The 20,250-nt window shown below is 35.2% G+C and overlaps 1 protein-coding gene across 1 annotated transcript in view; it reads right to left on the bottom strand.

Moving 5' to 3' along the window:
• LOC101892460 (laminin subunit alpha-1) overlaps positions 1 to 20,250 on the bottom strand; it is a 195,994-nt gene that overhangs the window by 94,280 nt on the left and 81,464 nt on the right. The window contains exons 5-7 of the mRNA XM_020038479.2: positions 19,902 to 20,163; positions 15,684 to 15,760; positions 15,185 to 15,552 (exon numbers count right to left, since the gene is read on the bottom strand). Coding sequence (XP_019894038.2) covers positions 15,185 to 15,552; positions 15,684 to 15,760; positions 19,902 to 20,163 — 707 coding nt within the window. The remainder of the gene's footprint in view (positions 1 to 15,184; positions 15,553 to 15,683; positions 15,761 to 19,901; positions 20,164 to 20,250) is intronic.

The following is a 20,250-nucleotide window of genomic DNA, read 5'->3' as shown; positions in this document are numbered from 1 at the left end:
TATGATAAAAATGTATGTATGCAGGACCACGTTTTCGTTTAGCCCGAATAAAACGGTACCCCACAATATTCGGTATTTTCATGATTTTAGCGACACTTTTTACAGTAATTTCGTAAATAAAGTTCGTAATAGGTACAACAACCCAAGAGTCTTCTCACGTTTTAAGGTACACGTCTTTGTATAGCCCCTATAAAACGATATCTCCCTATATTCGGTATTTTGACGACACTTTTCGCTGGAATTTTTTTTAAATTGCGTATTTGAAGAAAATTACCTATGCAGGCCCATGTCTTCGTACAGCCCGCATATAACGGTACCTTCCGATATTCGGTATTTTGATGATTTGAGCGGCATTACTCACCGAATTTCGTATTCGTAAGTTCGCGATCGGTACTAAATCCTATAACAAAAAATTACTTATAAAAGACCACGTCTTCTTACAGCCCCCATGTAAGCCGGTTTCATTTGGAAGGTATTTTTCTACGATTTTTTTTTGTTTTTTTTTTTTTTTTTTTGAAAAATTTCAGGTTCTTTCAAAATGGAGGAGGGCATTAAAAGTTGAGCCCTGCCCAATGTAGCTGATTTTTGTGCTTATTTTATTTTTCATTCATTACTCACCGGAATTGTTTTAAATTTCGTATTCGTAATTAAAAAATTACTTATGGAAGACCACGTCTTCGTATGGCCTCCATGTAAGCGGGTTTCATTTGGGAGGTATTTTTCTACGATTTTTTTTTTGTTTTTTTTTTTTTTTTGAAAAATTTCAGGTTCTTTCAAAATGGAAGAGGGCATTAAAAGTTCAGCCCTGACCAGTGTAGCTGCTTTTTTGCTTATTTTATTTTTCATTCATTACTCACCGGAATTGTTTCCAGTTTCGTATTTGTAAGTTCGGAATCAGTACTACAGCTTATAACAAAAAAAAAATACTTATGAAAGACCACGTCTTCGTATAGCCTTCATATAAGGGGTTTCTTTGGGATCTTTTTTAATTTTTTTTTTTTTTTTTTTGAAAATGTTCAAGTTTCCTCAAAATGGTGGGGTGTATTAGAAGTGCAGGCCTGCCGAACCTAGCTGCATTTTTATTTGTTTTATTTTTCATTTAAAATAACTTTTGTTACAAGGTATCCAATTTAAATGCTTTTGAAAATATATATCACTCTTTTACCCAAAACGTGAGATATTTCAAGATATTAAATGTTGAGAATTTTTTGAAAGCATTTATTTGAAATTTTTCTTCCGATGAAAAAAAAAAATTGGTGTAAAAAGGTTACTTGACCAGAGGTCTCCAGATATCTGTAATAAATTACTATGACAGATCAAACATGCCTTGGAGAATTTATGTGCTTTACTAACTCAATATAGTGTTTTGCCGAATTATGTGAAACTTCAAATAAAACAGCTATAACTACTTGAGTTTTATAGTTAAGATATAAGATTCATAAAAACAAGTAAAAAAGCTGTAAGTTCGGCCCGGCCGAACCATTTAGGACGAATTTGACAATTCTCAAAAACAATAAAAATCCGTTAAAACTTATGTTAAAATCTTAAAAATACCGAATGTAGCTATTATATAAGGTCTATACGACGACATGAACCTGCGTAGGTAACATTTGTCATAAGCCATTACAATATTCAAATGCGAAACTTAAAAAAAAATCGGTTAAAATGTCAATAAAATCAAAATACCGAATATGGGGAGGTACCGTTATATGGGGGCTATACGAAGACGTGGACCTGCACAGACAATATTCTGTCTTAGGCTGTACTATCCATTACAAACTTAAAATACCAAATTTGAAACAATTCCGGTGAATAAATTCGCTAAAATCATCAAAACACCGAATATCGGGAGGTACCGTTATATGGGGGCTATACCAAAACGTGGACCTACAATCAGTACCAAAAGTCCTGCAGACATAACATGCATTTGAGCAAAATTTTATCAATCTATTTCAACTCGTTCGGAAGCTAGTATGATTTCCACAGACGGATAGGCGGACGGACATCGCTAAATTGACATAGAATTTTATGGTGATCAAAAATATATTCACTTTCTGGGGTCTGAAATGTGTATTCCGAGGTGTTACAAAAGGAATGACGAACTTAATATACCCTCCATATGGTGGAGGGTATAAAAATAGAAATTGCAAACCTTTTTCTTTTGTTTATTTTTTTAATTTATTTATTTTTTTTTTATTTGACGCTCTTTGAGCTTCTCCAATTAATAACCCTAGCTTTTTATGATAAAACTAAGCTTTTAAAATCCCAAATCATCGATCTTATTGTTTTTATTAATCAACAATGTAATCTACAACATATCGTTTTTATCAAGATTTATTACACAATGTTTGGCATGTGTAAGCGTTTTCCTTCTCCCACCGAATGCAACATCTTCATCAGCTCTTTAGGAAAAAAACAAAATAATAAAACATGAATCGCCAGATTATGATATGCATGTATGGCGGATAGATTGTTTTAAATGTTTATCTTTACAACAAAATGCATAACTACCAATCATCTGTTATTCATTAAAGCCATTATTGTTGCTACTATCAATGGCAGTGCATTCATAATCGTACGCTTCATGTAAACAGCAGTTGCTCATTTGTTTTTGGCGCCTACTTTGGATTCTCTGGATCTGCTTTTTTATTTTTTGTTTACTTGGGACATTTATCTACAACAATCAACATCATCATCGTCATCATGATTATCGTTGTTGCAACAATAAACTGATAATTAAATTTTGTTAACGCTTTGAGACAGATTACAAAACCTTTGCTTTCATTCATGTAGAGACCCTTGTTTTTGTTGATTTCTAGATTTCATTCAACAAACATGGATTTCTTAATGCTAAACACACACACACACATGTGAGCATTATTGTAGCATAATAATCAAATCGTCTATCTCTCGTTATGGCCCATCTTCCGAACTTGTAATGCGGAAAATTCTAATTATGATCATTGAAATGTTCTGTGAACAGAGAATTTGATGGAGACCCAAGTAGTTTGTAATTGGTCTCATTAAAATTATTAACACCACATTTATGACTGAGCTCCCCCTCTCCCTCACCCATATTTAGCATGTAGCCATTCATGTCGAACAAGTATTAAAATAGAGGGGTCCTAATCACAACAATAATTGCGGCGTCAAATCAAATTGTAATAATATTTAGTAATATTTGGTTTTTTTTTTAAGAAATTCATGCAAGTGTCAAGAATTTTAATTAATCGAGTCTCGTGTGGATTGAACATAGCCGAGGGCTTGTTAGCATAAATTATAATTGGGGAGGGAAGTGGGAATGTCAGTGGATGACAGTTTTACGACGTAATGCAATAATATTATTATTTTAGTAATTGATTTATTGTAATTATTGTAACACAACTTTTTGGGACCTGATTCGAATTTTTATGGAAAATTTGATGAGAATTATTAGTACAATGTAGGCGCATTAATTGGGAGACGCCAATGAAAATCCAGCAGATTATAAAAGTAGCGCTAAACATAATAGAACTGTAAAACTTAAAATAGCAATATTTTGCGTTACCTTAATAGAGGTGTCAAAAAAACCCTCTTTCACATTTTTTGAAATTAACCGATTAAGATTTCTTGGTATCTGAGGATTTCAGACATATAGTGTCTTCAGCAATATTACTGACAATAATACGAGGATTATTTTGTTAGAAGTTTTCCACCTTGGAAATTAGGGTATATTAACTTTGTCACTCCGTTTGTAACATGCATTTGTCTTAAAAATTGTATTTGTGGGTCATGATGGGTTCTAGCTCCCCTGGCGGAAAATAGTATACATATTTCAAGGTTTTTTGTATAGCCCCCATATAACAGTACCTTCCGATATTCGGTATTCCGATGATTTTCGACACATTTTTTTCACGAATTTGTCTAAAAATTGGTATTTGTAGTTAGAAATGGGTTCTAGCTCCGGTGGCCGAATTTTGTATGTATAGGTACACGTTTTCGTACAGCCCCCATACAACGATACCTCCCGATATTCGGTACTCCGATGATTTTTGCCACATTTTTTTCACGGATTTATCTAAAAATTTGTATCGGTGGGTCATAACGGTTTCTAGCTGCGGTGACGGAACATGGTATATATATGTCCACGTTTTAGTATAGCCCACATATAACGATACCTCCCGATATTCAGAATTTTCATGATTTTTGCAACATTTTTCTACGGATTTGTCTAAAAATTGATAGTTGTAGGACATAATGTGTTCCAGTTGCGGTGGCGGAACATTGTATGTATTTTTCCACGGATTTGTCTTAAAAATTGTATTTGTGGGACATGATGGGTTCTAGCTTCTGTGGCGGAAAATAGTATATATATATGTCCACGTTTTTTGTATAGCCCCCATATAACAGTACCATCCGATATTCGTCATTTTGATGATTTTTTCCACATTTTTATCTAGGCCCTGTTCTCCTATAGAGCACATACAACGGTACCCACCAATATTTGGTATTTTAATAATCCTAGTCACATTTACGCACGAAATGTTTTAAAATTTGGTATTTTAGAGATTTGATAGATGAAAATTCTTGAAGTATAAAATTGCCGTTCTGGTATGGTCACCATACAACGGCCTCACTCACTTTATGGTTTTTTGAAAAGTTTTACAGCATTATCCAAACGGTCTTACTGTTATTTTAGTTTTAGAGGTAGATATTTTTATCTAAAAATGTTTCATTTACCTAAAGTGGAGGGTATTAAAAGTTCGGCACGGACGAACTTAATGTCTTGTTTTAATTGTTCATGGTTCATTCATATTTTCCATTTAATTTTATTAAATTAATCTCTACTTGCACTAGCGTATATATATAGGATTCTCCTGATTTAATTTAATTCTGAGGGCTTAACTCAATCGGTTTCTGCTACAAATTATAGTTTGGGTAAAAAGCCTTCCCCAACGAATTGAGGCGAACGCAAAATCCAGATTATAGCTGTGTCAAAACCACTCTAGTTTGCCAAAACAGATTTCATCCTCCAGCCTACGATACATTCTCCAAGTGAAGGTCTCTCTCCTGTATTCTTCCATTATTTGTATGAGGCTCCTTTTTGTATCGTTGAATCTCACATTTTAGATCCTGAATCTTTTTTCTTATATGCCTGGCATTGAACCTCCTACGATTGACCCTTGCTACTACAGAGCGTACAGCAGTTTTCTATGAAACCATTCGCTATATTTTACTCCTACTGTTGAAAAAAGCACCATGAGCAATTGAGAAGAGATATTCACAAACAGATCGAAGTACTATATGTTAAAATATATTTTTCGATTTTCCAAAATATTTTATATATATTGAATTCCAGTTCCAACCCTAGCCTATACTAAACCATACCAGTCGCTGGCTATTAATGTCATTTGTACTTGTTAGTCTGAATGAACCTCACCCATTAATTACACAAATTCGCATTTCACAAAACAATTTTTTTGGTAAATGTCAATGATATCGATTTCGATACAAACGTAAACCGAAACAATTTTCAACTAATTTGGAGCTAAATAGAATTTGTCAGACCAGGCAAAGAGCGGCATGGCAGCCACACAGCCATAAAGTCTAATGAAACGAACATTGATTTCAAATCAAGGCTGGCTTTCGAAACAAACCGACAAAAATTCCATAATATTTATATACGTCACATGTGAATCGGCAAGCGAGACATAGTGTTGCAGGCAGACAGACGGACGGACGGACAGACCAAGAATTCGTTCACGTTGCTTTGGCTCACTTTGAGCAAAAAAAGCAGCAAAGCCCCGGTTACAACAAATTGCAAGAGGACTCTTTTGATGTTGTATTTGTTGGTTAAATGCACTTACGGCTTCTGCGACAGACAGCATTCCAATGTCCATAAAAATGTCAACAAGATTGTAGCGAACTCCGGCAGCGACTTGCAACTCTGAAGAATGCAACAAGTTACAGGCTGGCAGTCAGGCATACAGCTACAACACAGAATTCTCAAAAATATAGTTAGCAGCAATAACAGGCCCGAACAGCACAGAGTGAACGGTTAAATTGGAATGCCTTTTAGAAAGATCAGGGAGGGCGAGAATGGAGGGGTGTGTTGCAAAGAGAATATGAAAAATTATTTGTCCCAAAAAGGTGGGGGGTGTTGTCTCCCATTCCCATTCAGCTAAAAACATGTCATGCAACATTACTCCGGCACCAGGCTGTCTGTTCGCCATCAGTCACTCCACCAATTCAATTTTTTTTCGTCTTTTCCCCGTTCACACGGAGATTGTTGTTCTTTGCAACATGTTTTTTTATTTTGGCTACCATTTTTTCGATTTGTGACAACTGCAAATTAGGTGAACATAAATTTTCCACCAACAAAACCACGAAATTAAATTTTAAATATTATTTTTTTTCTCGTTCTCACAAGAAGTAGAATTTATGATTTTCCATTATATTATGGGTGGTTTGTTGCTTGAGTTGATCTCTTCGAACAGTAAAACTAATTTATTTTGTAAAAACATAAATAATTTTATGATTTCATAGTTTGAAAAGAGAAATATATTTCAAATCTCAGCCACTTATCTTGTCCGTGTAATGGTTTGAAATGGATAAGTCATAAACTTGGTAAGCGGCAGCAGCATAAAAAGTTAAAGAGATATATTTTTTCGGTTTATCAAAAGTCATAAAAAATTGGATTTTAAAAGTAAACTCAAAATGTAATTACGTGAAAAAAAGTGTGGCTTAGGTTTTAATGAACTAGACGGCATTTAGAGCTCTCCCAAAACAGATCTTAATGGGTTCAACTAAAAGCGCGATTTTAAAAATAAAAAAAAAATAAAAAATAAAACTTTTCAAAGCTATAATAAAAATTCTAATACCCTCTATCAGGAGGGTAAGAAACACTTCAAATAGCCCAACAGTACTGGGATTGATATTTGAAGGAAATATTTGTATAGAAGGCCGATAAGAGGTCGTTTATTCAAATATATCAGCTCCTAGAACGGCTTAGTAATCTTATAGAAGACTTTCTCAAAAGCTTTTGACTATAGAAGATAGTAAGAAAAGCTTTTGTTCATAAAAGAGCTTCAGAAAGTCTTTTGTTTATAGCAGAGCTTCAGCAGAGCCTTTGTTTCAGAAGGTCTTCTGTTTATGGAAGACCTATAGATACCTTATGTTCAAAGGAAATATTCAGAAGAACATCTGCCCATGGAAGATCTTTCGAAGAGTTCTTGTTCAAAGGAGAGCTTCAGAGCGGCTTCTTATCACGGAATAACTTCAGAAGGGTTCCAATTCATAGGATACCTCCAAAGAACTTATGTTAATAGATATTTTAGTCACAGAAGATCCTCAAAATATAAGGGCTTCTGCCCATATGCGGCGTTCAGAAGAGATTTTAACCATAGAAGTCCTTCAGAAGGACCTCTGGTAATAGCAGATGATCTGAAAAGCTTTTGCTTAAAGATCTTCAGAAGAACTTTACTCACAAATAAGATCTCCCAAAGAGCTGTTGTTCACAGAAGAGCTTCAGGATGGCTTCTGATCCCTCAAAACCTTCAAAAGGGCTTCTGTTTATAAAATACCATTAGAATAGCTTACGTTCAAAGAAAACTTCCAGAAGAATTTTTGTTCAAAGATTATTTCAGAAGGATTTTTATTCATAGGATACGTTCTGAAAATTTCTGCTTATATAAGAGCTTTAAAAGAGCTTTTATTTAAAAAGGTTTTAAGAAGGGTTTCTGATCATTAAAAACCTTCATAAGGCCTTATGTTTACACAAGACCTTCAGAAGAGCTTACTTTCATAGATGAACTACAGAAGCGGCATCTGTGCTTAAAAGATATCAGAAAAGCTTCCGTTTATAGAAGATCTCCAGAAAACCTTTTATTAAAAAAATCTTTAAAGAAGCTTTTGTTCAGAAGGACTTCTGATTGTGCAGAAGGGCTTCTATTCGTGGAAGGCCTACAGGAGGGCCATAGAAAACATTCAAAAGGGCTTATGTTCATTGACCTGCAGAGGGGCTCTTATAGCTGGAATACATACGAAATCCTCTGGTTTTGAAAGACCTCCTGCAGAAGACAGGTGAAAAAAATTTATAATTTTGAAATAGCTCTTGAATCACTTTTTAGAAGTGCTTTTATATAGCCCTTAAATAATTAGACCTTTGGATACCTTTACAAGTTCTTATTTTTCCTCTCTCTCTGTACAAAACTTTTTTTAACATTTTCTATAAATTTCTAGAAGGCCTTCATAAGATCCTCTATCTCCAATTAATGCTAAAAATGCAGCATCTATCCCATGGAGTGTTACAAACATACTTCACCACCTTTCCCCACTTTTTACCTTAATCTACCTGAACACTTGTTCCCATAAATCGATTACACTATATCAATTCTTTGGAAATTTTCCCTTCCCCCTCTCAATCTTTCTTCCCCTCCTCCTCTTCTTCCTTTCACCTGAAAATTTCTGTTTTCACCTATTTTCTCAGGTATTCATTCCAGTATCACATTTTTCAAAAATAGTTCATAGCTACTTTTTTCTAAACCATCTACCATCTGCCATACTTGTATACAGTGATCATTGTATCTCCCCTCAGATTCATGTATCTAATGCTCCAATGTATCTTCTTCAATGGCTCTGCCATAGAAGCTCTTTGCCATTGTATTGCATTTGTGTATTGTTATCCCCCCAACCCCAACACCGCGCCGTACTTGAGTAAAGTGATATGATTACCTATTCTTAGATGTTCGGGCAACAGCTGTAGTAGTGGTAGCAGCAATAGTGGCAGCAGCAGTAGTGGCAGCAACAACAACATCGCTCTTTTTTTTGGAACAACAAACAAAAGAAACTAAAAACATTGCCTTGAAGTACATGCAATGATATTCAAAAAGAGATATTTATTACACACATGGTGGATGCTGCAGCAAGATACCGAGATCACTATTCGTGTATGTAATGCAAACATATGTATGTGTGTGTGTTTCAAACATGGGTAGTGAAGCTTTTTCCAGTACCAAAACAAATACAATTGAATGTAATAAATAAAATATTGAGTTTTTTACCGTGAGAATGCTACAGCTCTATCATAGTTTTCAAATTTGAAATTTTCAAAAAAATTCGGAGATTGTAAAGGGCAGCCAAATCTCTGTTTTGAATTTTTCAAAATCGAAATGAATTTTAAATAGATTTTGCTCTGAATTTTGGTCCCTATAATTTTTATGCAAGGTTTCCCAAGCAAATGTTTGTTAACTCATTTTGCCATTTACCACAGCAAATGGTTTATGTAGTAGTAGCCCTGGGGACCTACATTTCTAAATGTGTTTATGGCGTTATGGGATTGAAAATTTCATATGAATAATAAGGTGATTGTATTTAAACCCACCTGAAAGTGAGGGAAATTAAATATGGGAATCCAGGAAAAATTTTGAAAATATCAAACTGAAAATTAAAGGTACTAGGAACTGAAAATTGATTGATTTGGCAATTCTCAAAAACAATAAAATCTTTTAAAAAGTCTTTGGACCTATACAGACAATTTTCTGTCTTAGGCTGTAGTATCCATTACGAACTTCAAATACCAAATTTGAAACAATTCCGGTAAATAATGTCGCTAAAATCAACAAAATACCGAATATCGGAGGTACCGTTATACGGAGGTACAGTTATATACGAAGACGTGAACCTGCACAGACTATTTTCTGTTTTAGGCTTTAGTATCCATTACGAACTTTAAACACCAAATTTAAAACAATTCCGGTGATTAATGTCGCTAAAATCATCAAAATACCGAATATCGGGAGGTACCGTTAAATAGGGGCTATACGAAGACGTGGACCTGCACAGACAATTTTCTGTCTTAGGCTATAGTATCCATTACGAACTTCAAATACCAAATTTGAAACAATTGCGGTGAATAATGTCGCTAAAATCGTCAATATACCGAAAATAGGGAGGTACCGTTTTTTGGGGGCTATACGAATACGTGGACCTGCTCTGAAAATTTTCTGCCTTAGGCTGTAGTATCCATTACGAAGTTTAAATACCAAATTTGAATTAATTCCGCTAAATAATGTCGCTAAAATCATTAGAATACCGACTATCGGGAGGTACCTTTATATGGGGGCTATACGAAGACGTGGACCTGCATTGACAATTTCCTGTCTTAGGCTGTAGTATCCATTATGAACTTCAAATACCAAATTTGAAACATTTCCGGTTAATAATGTTGCTAAAATTATCAAAATACCAAATATCGGGAGGTACCATTATATGGGGGCTATGAGAAGACGTGGACCTGCACAGACAATTTTCTGTCTTATGCTGTAGTATCCATTACGAGCTTCAAACACCAAGTTTGAAGTAATTCCGGTGAATAATGTCGCTAAAATCATCAAAATACCGAATATCGGTAGGTTCCGTTATATGGAGGCTATGAGAAGACGTGAACCTGTACAGACTATTTTCTCTCTTAGGCTGTAGTATCCATTACGAACTTCAAGTACCGAGTTTGAAGCAATTCCGTTGAATAATGTCGCTAAAATCATCAAAATACCGAAAATCGGGAGGCACCGTTATATGGGGGCTTTACCAAAACATGGACCGACATGGCCCATATTCAATACCAAAAGTCCTACAGACATAATATACATTTGAGTAAAATTTTATCAATCTACTTCAATTCGTTCGGAAGCTAGAGTGATTTTCACAGACGGACAGACGGACGGACATCGCTAAATCGACATAGAATTTTATGCTGATCAAGAATATGTATATACTTTGTAGGGTCTAAAATATATACGGAATGACAGACTTAATATACCCTCCATACTATGGTGGAGGGTATAAAAATTAATAATAAATATTTTAATTTGGACGAAAATATGCGTTTACAATAGCTCCATAACCTGCACGAATCTACAAGTTTTGCGATTTTTTTCAATATCATAAGGCGATAATCGGTTATCGTAGTAAAATCTTTTATATTTAAATTTTGTGAAACATTTGTTAGAGCTTCCTTCTATTTTGATCGACTCGTCGCCATAATAGCATACTAGGGTCTGAACTAGACTCCCTTGTGACCTTATGAAATAGGCCTTGCCAAGAATGATGTTTAATTTTTATTATTTTTTTTTTTTTTTTCATTTCAGAATTTTATTCCATATATTTTCTTTCTCTTTTGAAGCTACTAAAAATGAAAAAAAGTTTTGACATAAGTAAGGCATATTTGTTAAACTTCTATTGTTTTTTTGCTGCTTCTCCCTTCCATCACATCCCTCCAACTAGGTAATCGGATATATCCTAACATATCCACATATGTGTTAAAGCCATAATCATGTTTTTTTCACTCAAACATCGTAGCTTTTCTGTGGCAGCTAGAAATGTGAATTTTGTTTTTGTTGTTTTTTTTTTTTCACCTGGTTGTTGTCATTTAAGCTCATCTGCCACGGCAGCAGTGCAGCTAACTGCAGTAAGTCAGGCAGCAATGTTGCACTAGTTATTTATTTGACCATAAAAATGAGTTCATCTTGAGTTTTTTTGTTTAGTTTCAAAGCAAAGCAAAAAAAAAAAAAAAAAATAGCAAACTTTGGTTTTTTTCATGCTGGAGGCTAGTAGTCCAAGATTTACATGAACTTAGCTGAGCTGAGTTAGAGTTCTTTTTATGAAAATTTATTTTTTATTATAAAAAAATGTTTGGATTATGAAAAGAACGAACATCTTAAATAAGTCCTCAATTTTGTTTAAATTCTGAGGGTCTTGATTTTCCCAAGACATAGACATCGTAATATTTCTACTGAAATTAGTTGCATTTCGTTGGGTATATATATTACTTCCTTTAAATATCTCCCTCACAAACAGCAAAAATTGAAAAAATGAATTCCATATCAGAAGAAGGCACTATCAGAGTGTACTTAAATTTAAAATATTTTATTAACATTTAGACCAATGGTGTTTATTCCGCACTTTATAAGAGATATACGTATTGACAATTAAAGAAGGAACCACAAGGGGTGTGTTGATATCTATTATCTTCACACCAGATCTTGTTTTGGAAAGAATGTTGGGATGTGTGAAGTTTGAAGAGAATCGGATGCTTATTTTGCATTTTATGACAGTTATAATCTTTAGAAAATTCAACCCGTTGAGGGTGTGGGGGGGAGGTTACCAAAAGTGGTGGACCATACCTTTTATTGATCAAAATATTTGGATGCGTGAGATTTGGAGATTTGTGACCCGTAATGGGGGAGGTTCCAGAAAAAGTAGGTCCATAATGGAATATATCGATCCATATCTTGTGTTAATAAAAATCTTAAGATGTGTTTGAAGGTAATCAGATGTTCTTTTCATGTTCTATGAGAGTTAAAAATATTCAAAATTTTTACCCGCTACCATCTTCACTCCAGATCGAATGCTTATTTCGCATTTTATGAGCTTTTCAATTATTCAAAATTTTGACCCTTTATGGGTGAGGTACCAGAAGAAGTGGGTCGACATATTGCAACTTTACACCATATATTAGAAATATTGGTATTTCTGAAATTTGAAGAGAATCAGATGCTTATTTCGCATTTTATAAGCGTTTGGGTTATTCCAAATGTACATCTCTTTGTGAAGAAGGTACCAGAAGAAGTGGACCGATATATACCATCTTTACAAGAGATCTTGTGTTAGTAGAAATATTAGAATATTTGAAGTTTCGAATTAATCGAATGCATATTTCGCATTTTATAAGCGTATTTTGACCCCTTTGTGGGGGAGGTAATAGAAGGAGTGGTCCAATATATTTCATCTTTACACCTGATCTTGTTTGAAATGTTAAGATGTGACGAGGTTGAAAGTTGTAGATGCTTACTTCGCTTTTCATGGCCTTAAAAAAGTAATCGAATGCTCATTCAAAATATTGACCCTATGTGGGGGAAATTGTCCATATTCTTCAAAATCGTTCATTTCGAAGTTTACTGAGGAGGATATTAGTAAAACCATTGCACAATGGACCCACATCCAATATTTTTGTCCAAAATTATTTTAACGTCTCCATATGTAAATCCTAGCGACTAAGAGTGACCTCCATATCAAATTCAACTCTACCCCATTACCCAGTACCAAATTTTGTAACATTTACTTGCAAAATTTGCACAACATCGGCTGATTCTTACTCAGTCTATGAAGTAAAATATTTTTTTTGAAAATGTTGACTTTTTGTGGGGGGAAGTACCCGAAGGAGTGTACTGATGCTGTCCATCTTCGAAGTCGATATAAGTTTGATAGTAATATTATGATGTACCAAGTTTGGACCAGCCTGAAAGACAGACAGACGGATACCCCTAAATCGACTCCAAAGGTCCTGAAGGGCATTTGGACCTAGGGTCTAAAACCGTCATTCCTATGAGGCACGTTTTGGCCGTTTCAAATGATATATACCCCCTGCAGCCATATGGCTGAGGGTATAAAAAGGCTCTGAAGATTTCGTAGCACAATTGATTAAAAAAAAAAGTTAAAAGCAACTAAGTTCGGTAAGACCGAAATTTTAATACCCTCCACCACTTTGAAGGAAGGTTATATTATAGGCTGTAGTATCCATTACGAACTTCACTTACGAAATTTAAAACAAATTCCGGTACATAGTGTTGCTTATATCATCAAAATACCGAATATAGGGAGGTATCGTTAGAAGGGGACTATACGAAGACAAGGACCTGCATACGCGATTTTTTGTTGTAGGTTGTAGTACCCAGTACGAACTTGAAATACGAAGTTGAAAACAATTCTGATAAAAAATTGTCACTAACATCATCAAAATACCGAATATTGGGAGGTAACGTCATATGGGGGCAATGGGAAGGCGTGGACCTACATAGATACTTTTTGTCATACACATATACGAAGACGAGGACCTGGGCACGATAGGATAGTACCCATTACGAACTTCACTTACGAGCTTAACCTGCCTACTGGCAAAATACACATGTGTGCAAAATTTTAGCCTTGTATCTCAATTCTTTCGAAAGATAATGTGATTACAACAGACAGACAGGCGGACGTCGCAAAATCGACTTAGAATTTTACGCTGATCAAGAATATGTATATATACTTTGTTGGATCTGACATGAGCATTTCGAGGAGTTACAAACGGAATCGCAAATTTAATATACCCTCAACATTAAAATATTGTTTATGTTCAATAATTTCAAATGTTTATTTCGATATAATTATTGTTTTCGAAAATCAACTTCCTCAGATTTCAAAACATTTTTTACCGAACCAAAGAAACTCTATCTCTTTCCCTCTCTCTCTCAATATAAAACACAATAGACATACTGACCCATATAAAACGGCTCATAATAATGCCATCAAATTATTATTAAATAACCCAGAAAAAAATATCAAAATTTCCACCTCCCCTCTCTTCCAAACATGAAATTGACCACACATCAATCGAATATCACCGATCGATACAATACTGCCATTGAAAGAAAAAATGTTTAAGCGGAAAATAATTATGATTAAAATAAATTGCATTGCTGCCTTTTTACCAAAAAACCGTCAGAATTGGAGAAATGTAATGAGAAATAAGACGTCACAAGTCAAGCATTCTTGCCCGCTTGCAGCTCTTCAAAGAATGGAAACCACTTCAAATGTAAACATCAGAAAGATATACGTTTTGTTTTGAGGGGATTTTGAAATGATTATTTTTTCACTTTTTGTTATTTTGGGAGAGATTGTAAAGCTCCCAAAAAAAACAACAACAAAAAACAATCATCATTAACTGCTGCGATCGTCAATTATAGTGCAACAGGTCAATTACAGCCTGTCTGGCCTATTGAAAACGTTGCGTTTTATTCTTGGCGAGGCATAAAAACATTTCATTTATCTGTCCGTCCCGAAGTCCCATATGTCTTATGTATTTTTTTATTATGAAAATGAAAAGTGATCACTGATCATCTGCTTTTAATCTTCAGCCGATCACATGTTAATGCCACAAATGATGATTATGAAAATATTTCTTTATGGAGTAAGGGAATGTAAAATCGTTTTCAAAATTGAAATATAAAATACCGCCTATGGCATAATGACCAAACAATGCTGGAGGCTCAGTAAACAATTTATAGTTGATATTCCACAACGAGTTCTTAATTCATATAAATTCTACAACATTTTCAAAACATCTAAAATTTTCAAAATATAAAAAATATCTCTTTGAACTCACCCGTACAGCCATTGGACTCCTCTTTCAGGCCAAAATAACCTTCACTGCACTCATTGCATTTCAGGCCCTGCACACCTGGTTTACAGTAGCATTGACCATTTTCCGGATCACAGCTGTGCGCATCAATGCTGCCAAATTCATCGCAGCCGCAGGGGATGCATTGTTGGTCAAGCAGAGCATAACCTTCGTCGCATTCGTCACACTTTTGTCCAGCGTAGCGAGGTTTACACAAGCACTGACCATCAGTGCTATCGCAGACAGCACTGTCCGAACCCTCTTCGAAACAGGCGCAGGGTTCACAGCCCACCGAGGGGTCACCCCAGAAACCCATTTTACAGCGTTCGCAGTGCCAGCCCTCAGTGTTGCCCCTAGACGGGAAAATAAATTTTGAGAAAAAAATAGATTTTGAGACATTGAAATTTTGATAAAAAAATAAGGTAAATAAAAATTTTTAAAATCAATGCAGCGGAATTTATTTGAAATAAAAATTATTACTTACTCGCAAATAATACATTTTCCGGTAAAAACATCACAAGGGCCTCCATCGCAATCACAGGGACGACAAGAGTTTCCAATCTAAAAATGAAATATTCACAATTACATAAAAGTATTAAAATATGGTCTGCGTGTTCTGTTAATAAATTGATTTAAGATAAATCAACCAAAAAATGAACCTCTATGTACCTTCTTAAGACAGGAGACCTTCTACAGCTTCTCGGGACGGAAAAGCCTAAAATTCTATATATTTCATGCCATTATCAATTTTTTATGGATATATGACCACGTACCGGGCATATGCTAATAACAAATCTCCCTCAAGTCCTATATATGTAAAAGTCCTTCCAAAAATCGTCAATGGATTGAAGGTTTTCTAAATTTCTGCTGTGGAGAGACTTTATAGAAGTCTCCTCCTTATTAAAGACCGACTTCATTAGAGACTTTCTTTAAGCCAAAAACTGTCAAAAGGCTCGAGAAAGTAGCAGGCTTTATCCATAGAAGACCTTTTTCTCCCATAGGTCTTCACCTAATGGTGCCACATAAATAGCAGCACGTTTTTGGATTAAGACATTCTTCTGCGGACATTCTACAGAAATTCTTCCAATAGGATAGCTTCTAGACGTTTTCTTTATGGATTGCAAACCTTTTAGAAGTCTTTAATGTATTCAAGAAATTCCATAATTTTTCTGAGAATCGAACTTTTCTCTAAATGAAAAGCTATATTCGAACCTCTTACAAATAGAAGTTCATCTGTGAGCCTTCCATGGATTTTCCTAGGTTTTCTGTGAAGGAAACAACATTTAAAGTCTTCTAATGATTGAAAAGCAAGAATGGATAGTAAATCTGCCAGGATTCTTCTGTAAAGAGAAGTCCTCTTAAATTATTTTACAAATCTTATTTGTATAGAAGATTTCTTAAAGGTACAAAGGGGATTAAAGATGTTCAGAATTTTTTTACGAGCCTTCAGTCTTTAGAAGACCTGCTGACCTTCTAGGAATAGTAGACCTTCCATAAGTCTTCCAGAGAGAGAAAACCTTCTACAGTGTTGAAGACCTTATTTCAGACCTCTGTTCAAAGAAAAACTTCTACTAGACTTCCGTAAGAGAAGGACTATCTACAAGTCTTCCACATTTGGATGACTTGTATTGGTCTTCTCCTCATAGACTTGTCAACAGTACTTTTAGGATAGAAAATTTTCTGCAAATTACTTGTGTATCTTCTTAAGACAGAAGAATTTTTATAACTTCTCTGTACAGGAAAGCCTAAAATCCTTTTAGAAGTCTTTCATGGATTCAAGAAATTACATATTTGAACCTACTGCAAATAGAAGGTCCTCTGTAAGACTTCCGTGGTGGAAAGACTTTGTATAGGACTACTGTAGATAGACAATTTTTTTAGATTTTCTGTGGAGGGAATAACTTCTAAAGTCTTCTAATAATGGAAAATCAAGACTACTGTGAATAGCACTATGTACTGAAATTTTGTGGATAGAAAACCAGGCAGGATTCATCAATAAAGGTAATCCCTCCTAAGTTATTTTACAAATATTCTGCGTATAGAAGAGTTCTAAAAAGGTACAAAGGGGATAAAGGAGATTCCAGTCCTTATAAGCCTTGCTGACATTCTGTGAATAGTCTTCTATGGCTGGAAGACCTTCTATAGTGTGGAGGAGCTTATTTCAGTCCTCTGTCCACAGAATACTTTCTGAGGACCTTCAATAGGTGAAGGGCAAGTCTTCCCTGATAGAAGACTTGCTACCAGTATTGTTATACCCTCAGCCAGAGAGTATGTACTATTTGATACGGCTAAATCGTGTCTCATTGAAATAACTGTTTTAGACCTTAGGTCTCTTTTGAAAAAAAAAAAAAAAACGTTTCAGGGCATTGGGAATAAATCTAGTGGTGTCCTTTCGTCTGTCTGCTTGACTGGTGCGCACAATAACTCGCGAAGGGAGTATCCGGTACTTGGTACATCGTAATATTATTATCAAACTTAGATCGAGTTCGGAGATGGGAAATATCGGTCCACTCCTTCTGGCTCGTTCCACACAAAAGGTCAAACACTTCACAGAAAATATTTTACCGTATAGAACAAGAAAGAATCATCCAATTTGTGCAAAGGTTCCAGACCCAATATTTTTGACAGTTTTCGCTCAGGTGCGAAACAGGACAATATCGGCCTACTCCATCATGTACCTCCCTCACAAAGGGTCAACATTTTGAATAATCATAACTCTTATAAAATGTGAAATAAGCATACGATTCTCTTCAATTTTTACACGTTCCAATATTTCTATTAGAACAAGATCTGGTGTGAAGATGGTAGATATTAATCAACCATTTCTGGTACCTCCCCCACAAAGAGGTCAGTATTTTAAATAACCATGGATCTCATAAAACGCGAAAAGAGCGATCCGATTCATTTTCAACTTCACACATTTCAATATTTATACTAACACAAGATGTGGAATATATTAGTCCACTACTTCCGGCACATCCCCCAAAACGGGTCAAATTTTTGAATAATAAAAACGCTTATAAAATGTGATATAAGCATCGTATTCTCTTCAAATTGTACAAATCACAATATTTCGTACTAACACAATATTTTTTGTGAAGATGAAATATATCGACCCACTCCTTCTGGTACCTCCCCCACAACGGGTCAAAATTTTTGAATAATTTTAACTCTCATAAAATGCTAAATGAGCTTCAGGTCCTCTCTTTAAATTTTAACATCTCAACATTATAACATAACATAACAAGGTCTGGTATGAAGTTGAAATATATTGGAATGCTACTTCTGATTCCTCTCCCACAAAGGGGTCAAGATTTGAAATAACAAAAGGCTCATAAAATTCTAAAAGAGCATCCGATTCTCTTTAAATTTCACACATCTCTATATTTCTACTCTTACGCGATATGGTGTGAAGGTGATATACGTCGATCTACCACTTCTGGAACCTCCACCATAACTGTTCAAAATGTTCATCCATTAAGGCCCTCCTTCAATTTACGAACTTCAAACACCAAATTTGAAACAATTCCGGTGAATGATGTCGCTAAGATTATCCAAATACTCAATATCGGGAGGTACCGTCATATGGTGGCTTACGAAAACGTGGACTTGCATACAAAATTTTTTTCCATAGGTTGTCGTACCCATTAAGATTTTCCAATACAAAATTCGAAACGATTCCGGTGAATAATGCTGCTGTAATTATCAAAATACCGGCTATCGGGAGGTACCGTTATATGAGGACTATACGAAGACATTGGCCTGCATATAAAAATGTTTTTTCATAGCCTGTAGTACCCATTTCGAACTTCAAATACGAAATTTGAAATGATTCCGGTAAATAATGTCGCTAAGATCATGAAAATACAGAATATCGGGAGCTACCGTTGTATGGGGGCTACACGAAAACGTGGACGTGCACAGATAATCTCCTGTCATAGGCTGAAGCATCCATTAAGAACTTCAAACACCAAATTTGAAACAATTCCGGTGAATAATGTCGCTAAAATCATCAAAAATGCCGTATATCGGGAGCTACCGTTATACGGGGGCTAAATCAAGACGTGGAGCTGAACAGACAAATTTCTGTCTTAGGCTGTAGTATCCATTGCGAACTTCAAAAACCCACTTTTTCCGGTATTTAATGTCGCTTAAGTCACCAAAATGCCGAAAATAAGGAGTTATCATTATATGGGGCTATACCAAAACGAGGACCTACAGACATAACACACATTTGAGTAAAACTTGAACAACCTACTTAATTTCGTTCGGAAGCTAGGGTGATTTCCACAGATGAATAAACGGATAGACGGACGGACATCACAAAATGGACATATAATTTTATGCTGATCAAGAATATATATACCTTGTGGGGTCTAAAATGTATATTTCGAGGTGTTACGGAATGACAAACTTAATATACTCCCCATACTATAGTGGAGGGTCTAAAAAAATATAACGCATACTCTAAAAGTGAACCCCCTATTAATAAGCGTGACCATTTTTATAATAGGGACACTCTGTGAAAGGTGGTTCATTTTTTGTCAAAAAAAAAATGAATGGATTCAAAAATTGGATATCTTTCCCTTAGTTCAAATCTGAAAAAAAAATATTTCTTTAAAAAAGGCCTAAGATCTAATTCTGAAATTGAAATATATTTATATCCCATTAAAAATTAAAATTGTTTTTATTTCCAACTTACCTCTGTGGGGTTGCCATAATAACCATCGTCGCACATTTCACAATGGTCGCCAGTGTAGCCGGGCGGACATTGGGTACAAATGTATTCGGCATTTTCCACCACACCATAGACGGGGTTGATGTCCATAATCGAATAGGTTTTCAGTTGGCAACTGGGCGAAAAGTTGTTGCTAGCCACCAGCAGGGGGCAGGCACATGGTCGGCAATCGTTGGCTGTACCCTGCAATGGATTGCCATAGAAGCCGCGTTTACACCGTTCGCATCTGAAAGAAGAGGGTGAAAATATATGTGGATGGTAAGAAAATATGATAAATGGTAGAGTGGTGTGTGGTGAGAGAACTTAGCCAAGC

The sequence above is a fragment of the Musca domestica genome, unplaced genomic scaffold (genome assembly GCF_030504385.1).
Source record: "Musca domestica strain aabys unplaced genomic scaffold, Musca_domestica.polishedcontigs.V.1.1 32, whole genome shotgun sequence".
NCBI classification, from domain to species: domain Eukaryota; kingdom Metazoa; phylum Arthropoda; class Insecta; order Diptera; family Muscidae; genus Musca; species Musca domestica.
This window is presented reverse-complemented; position numbering and strand designations above follow the sequence as displayed.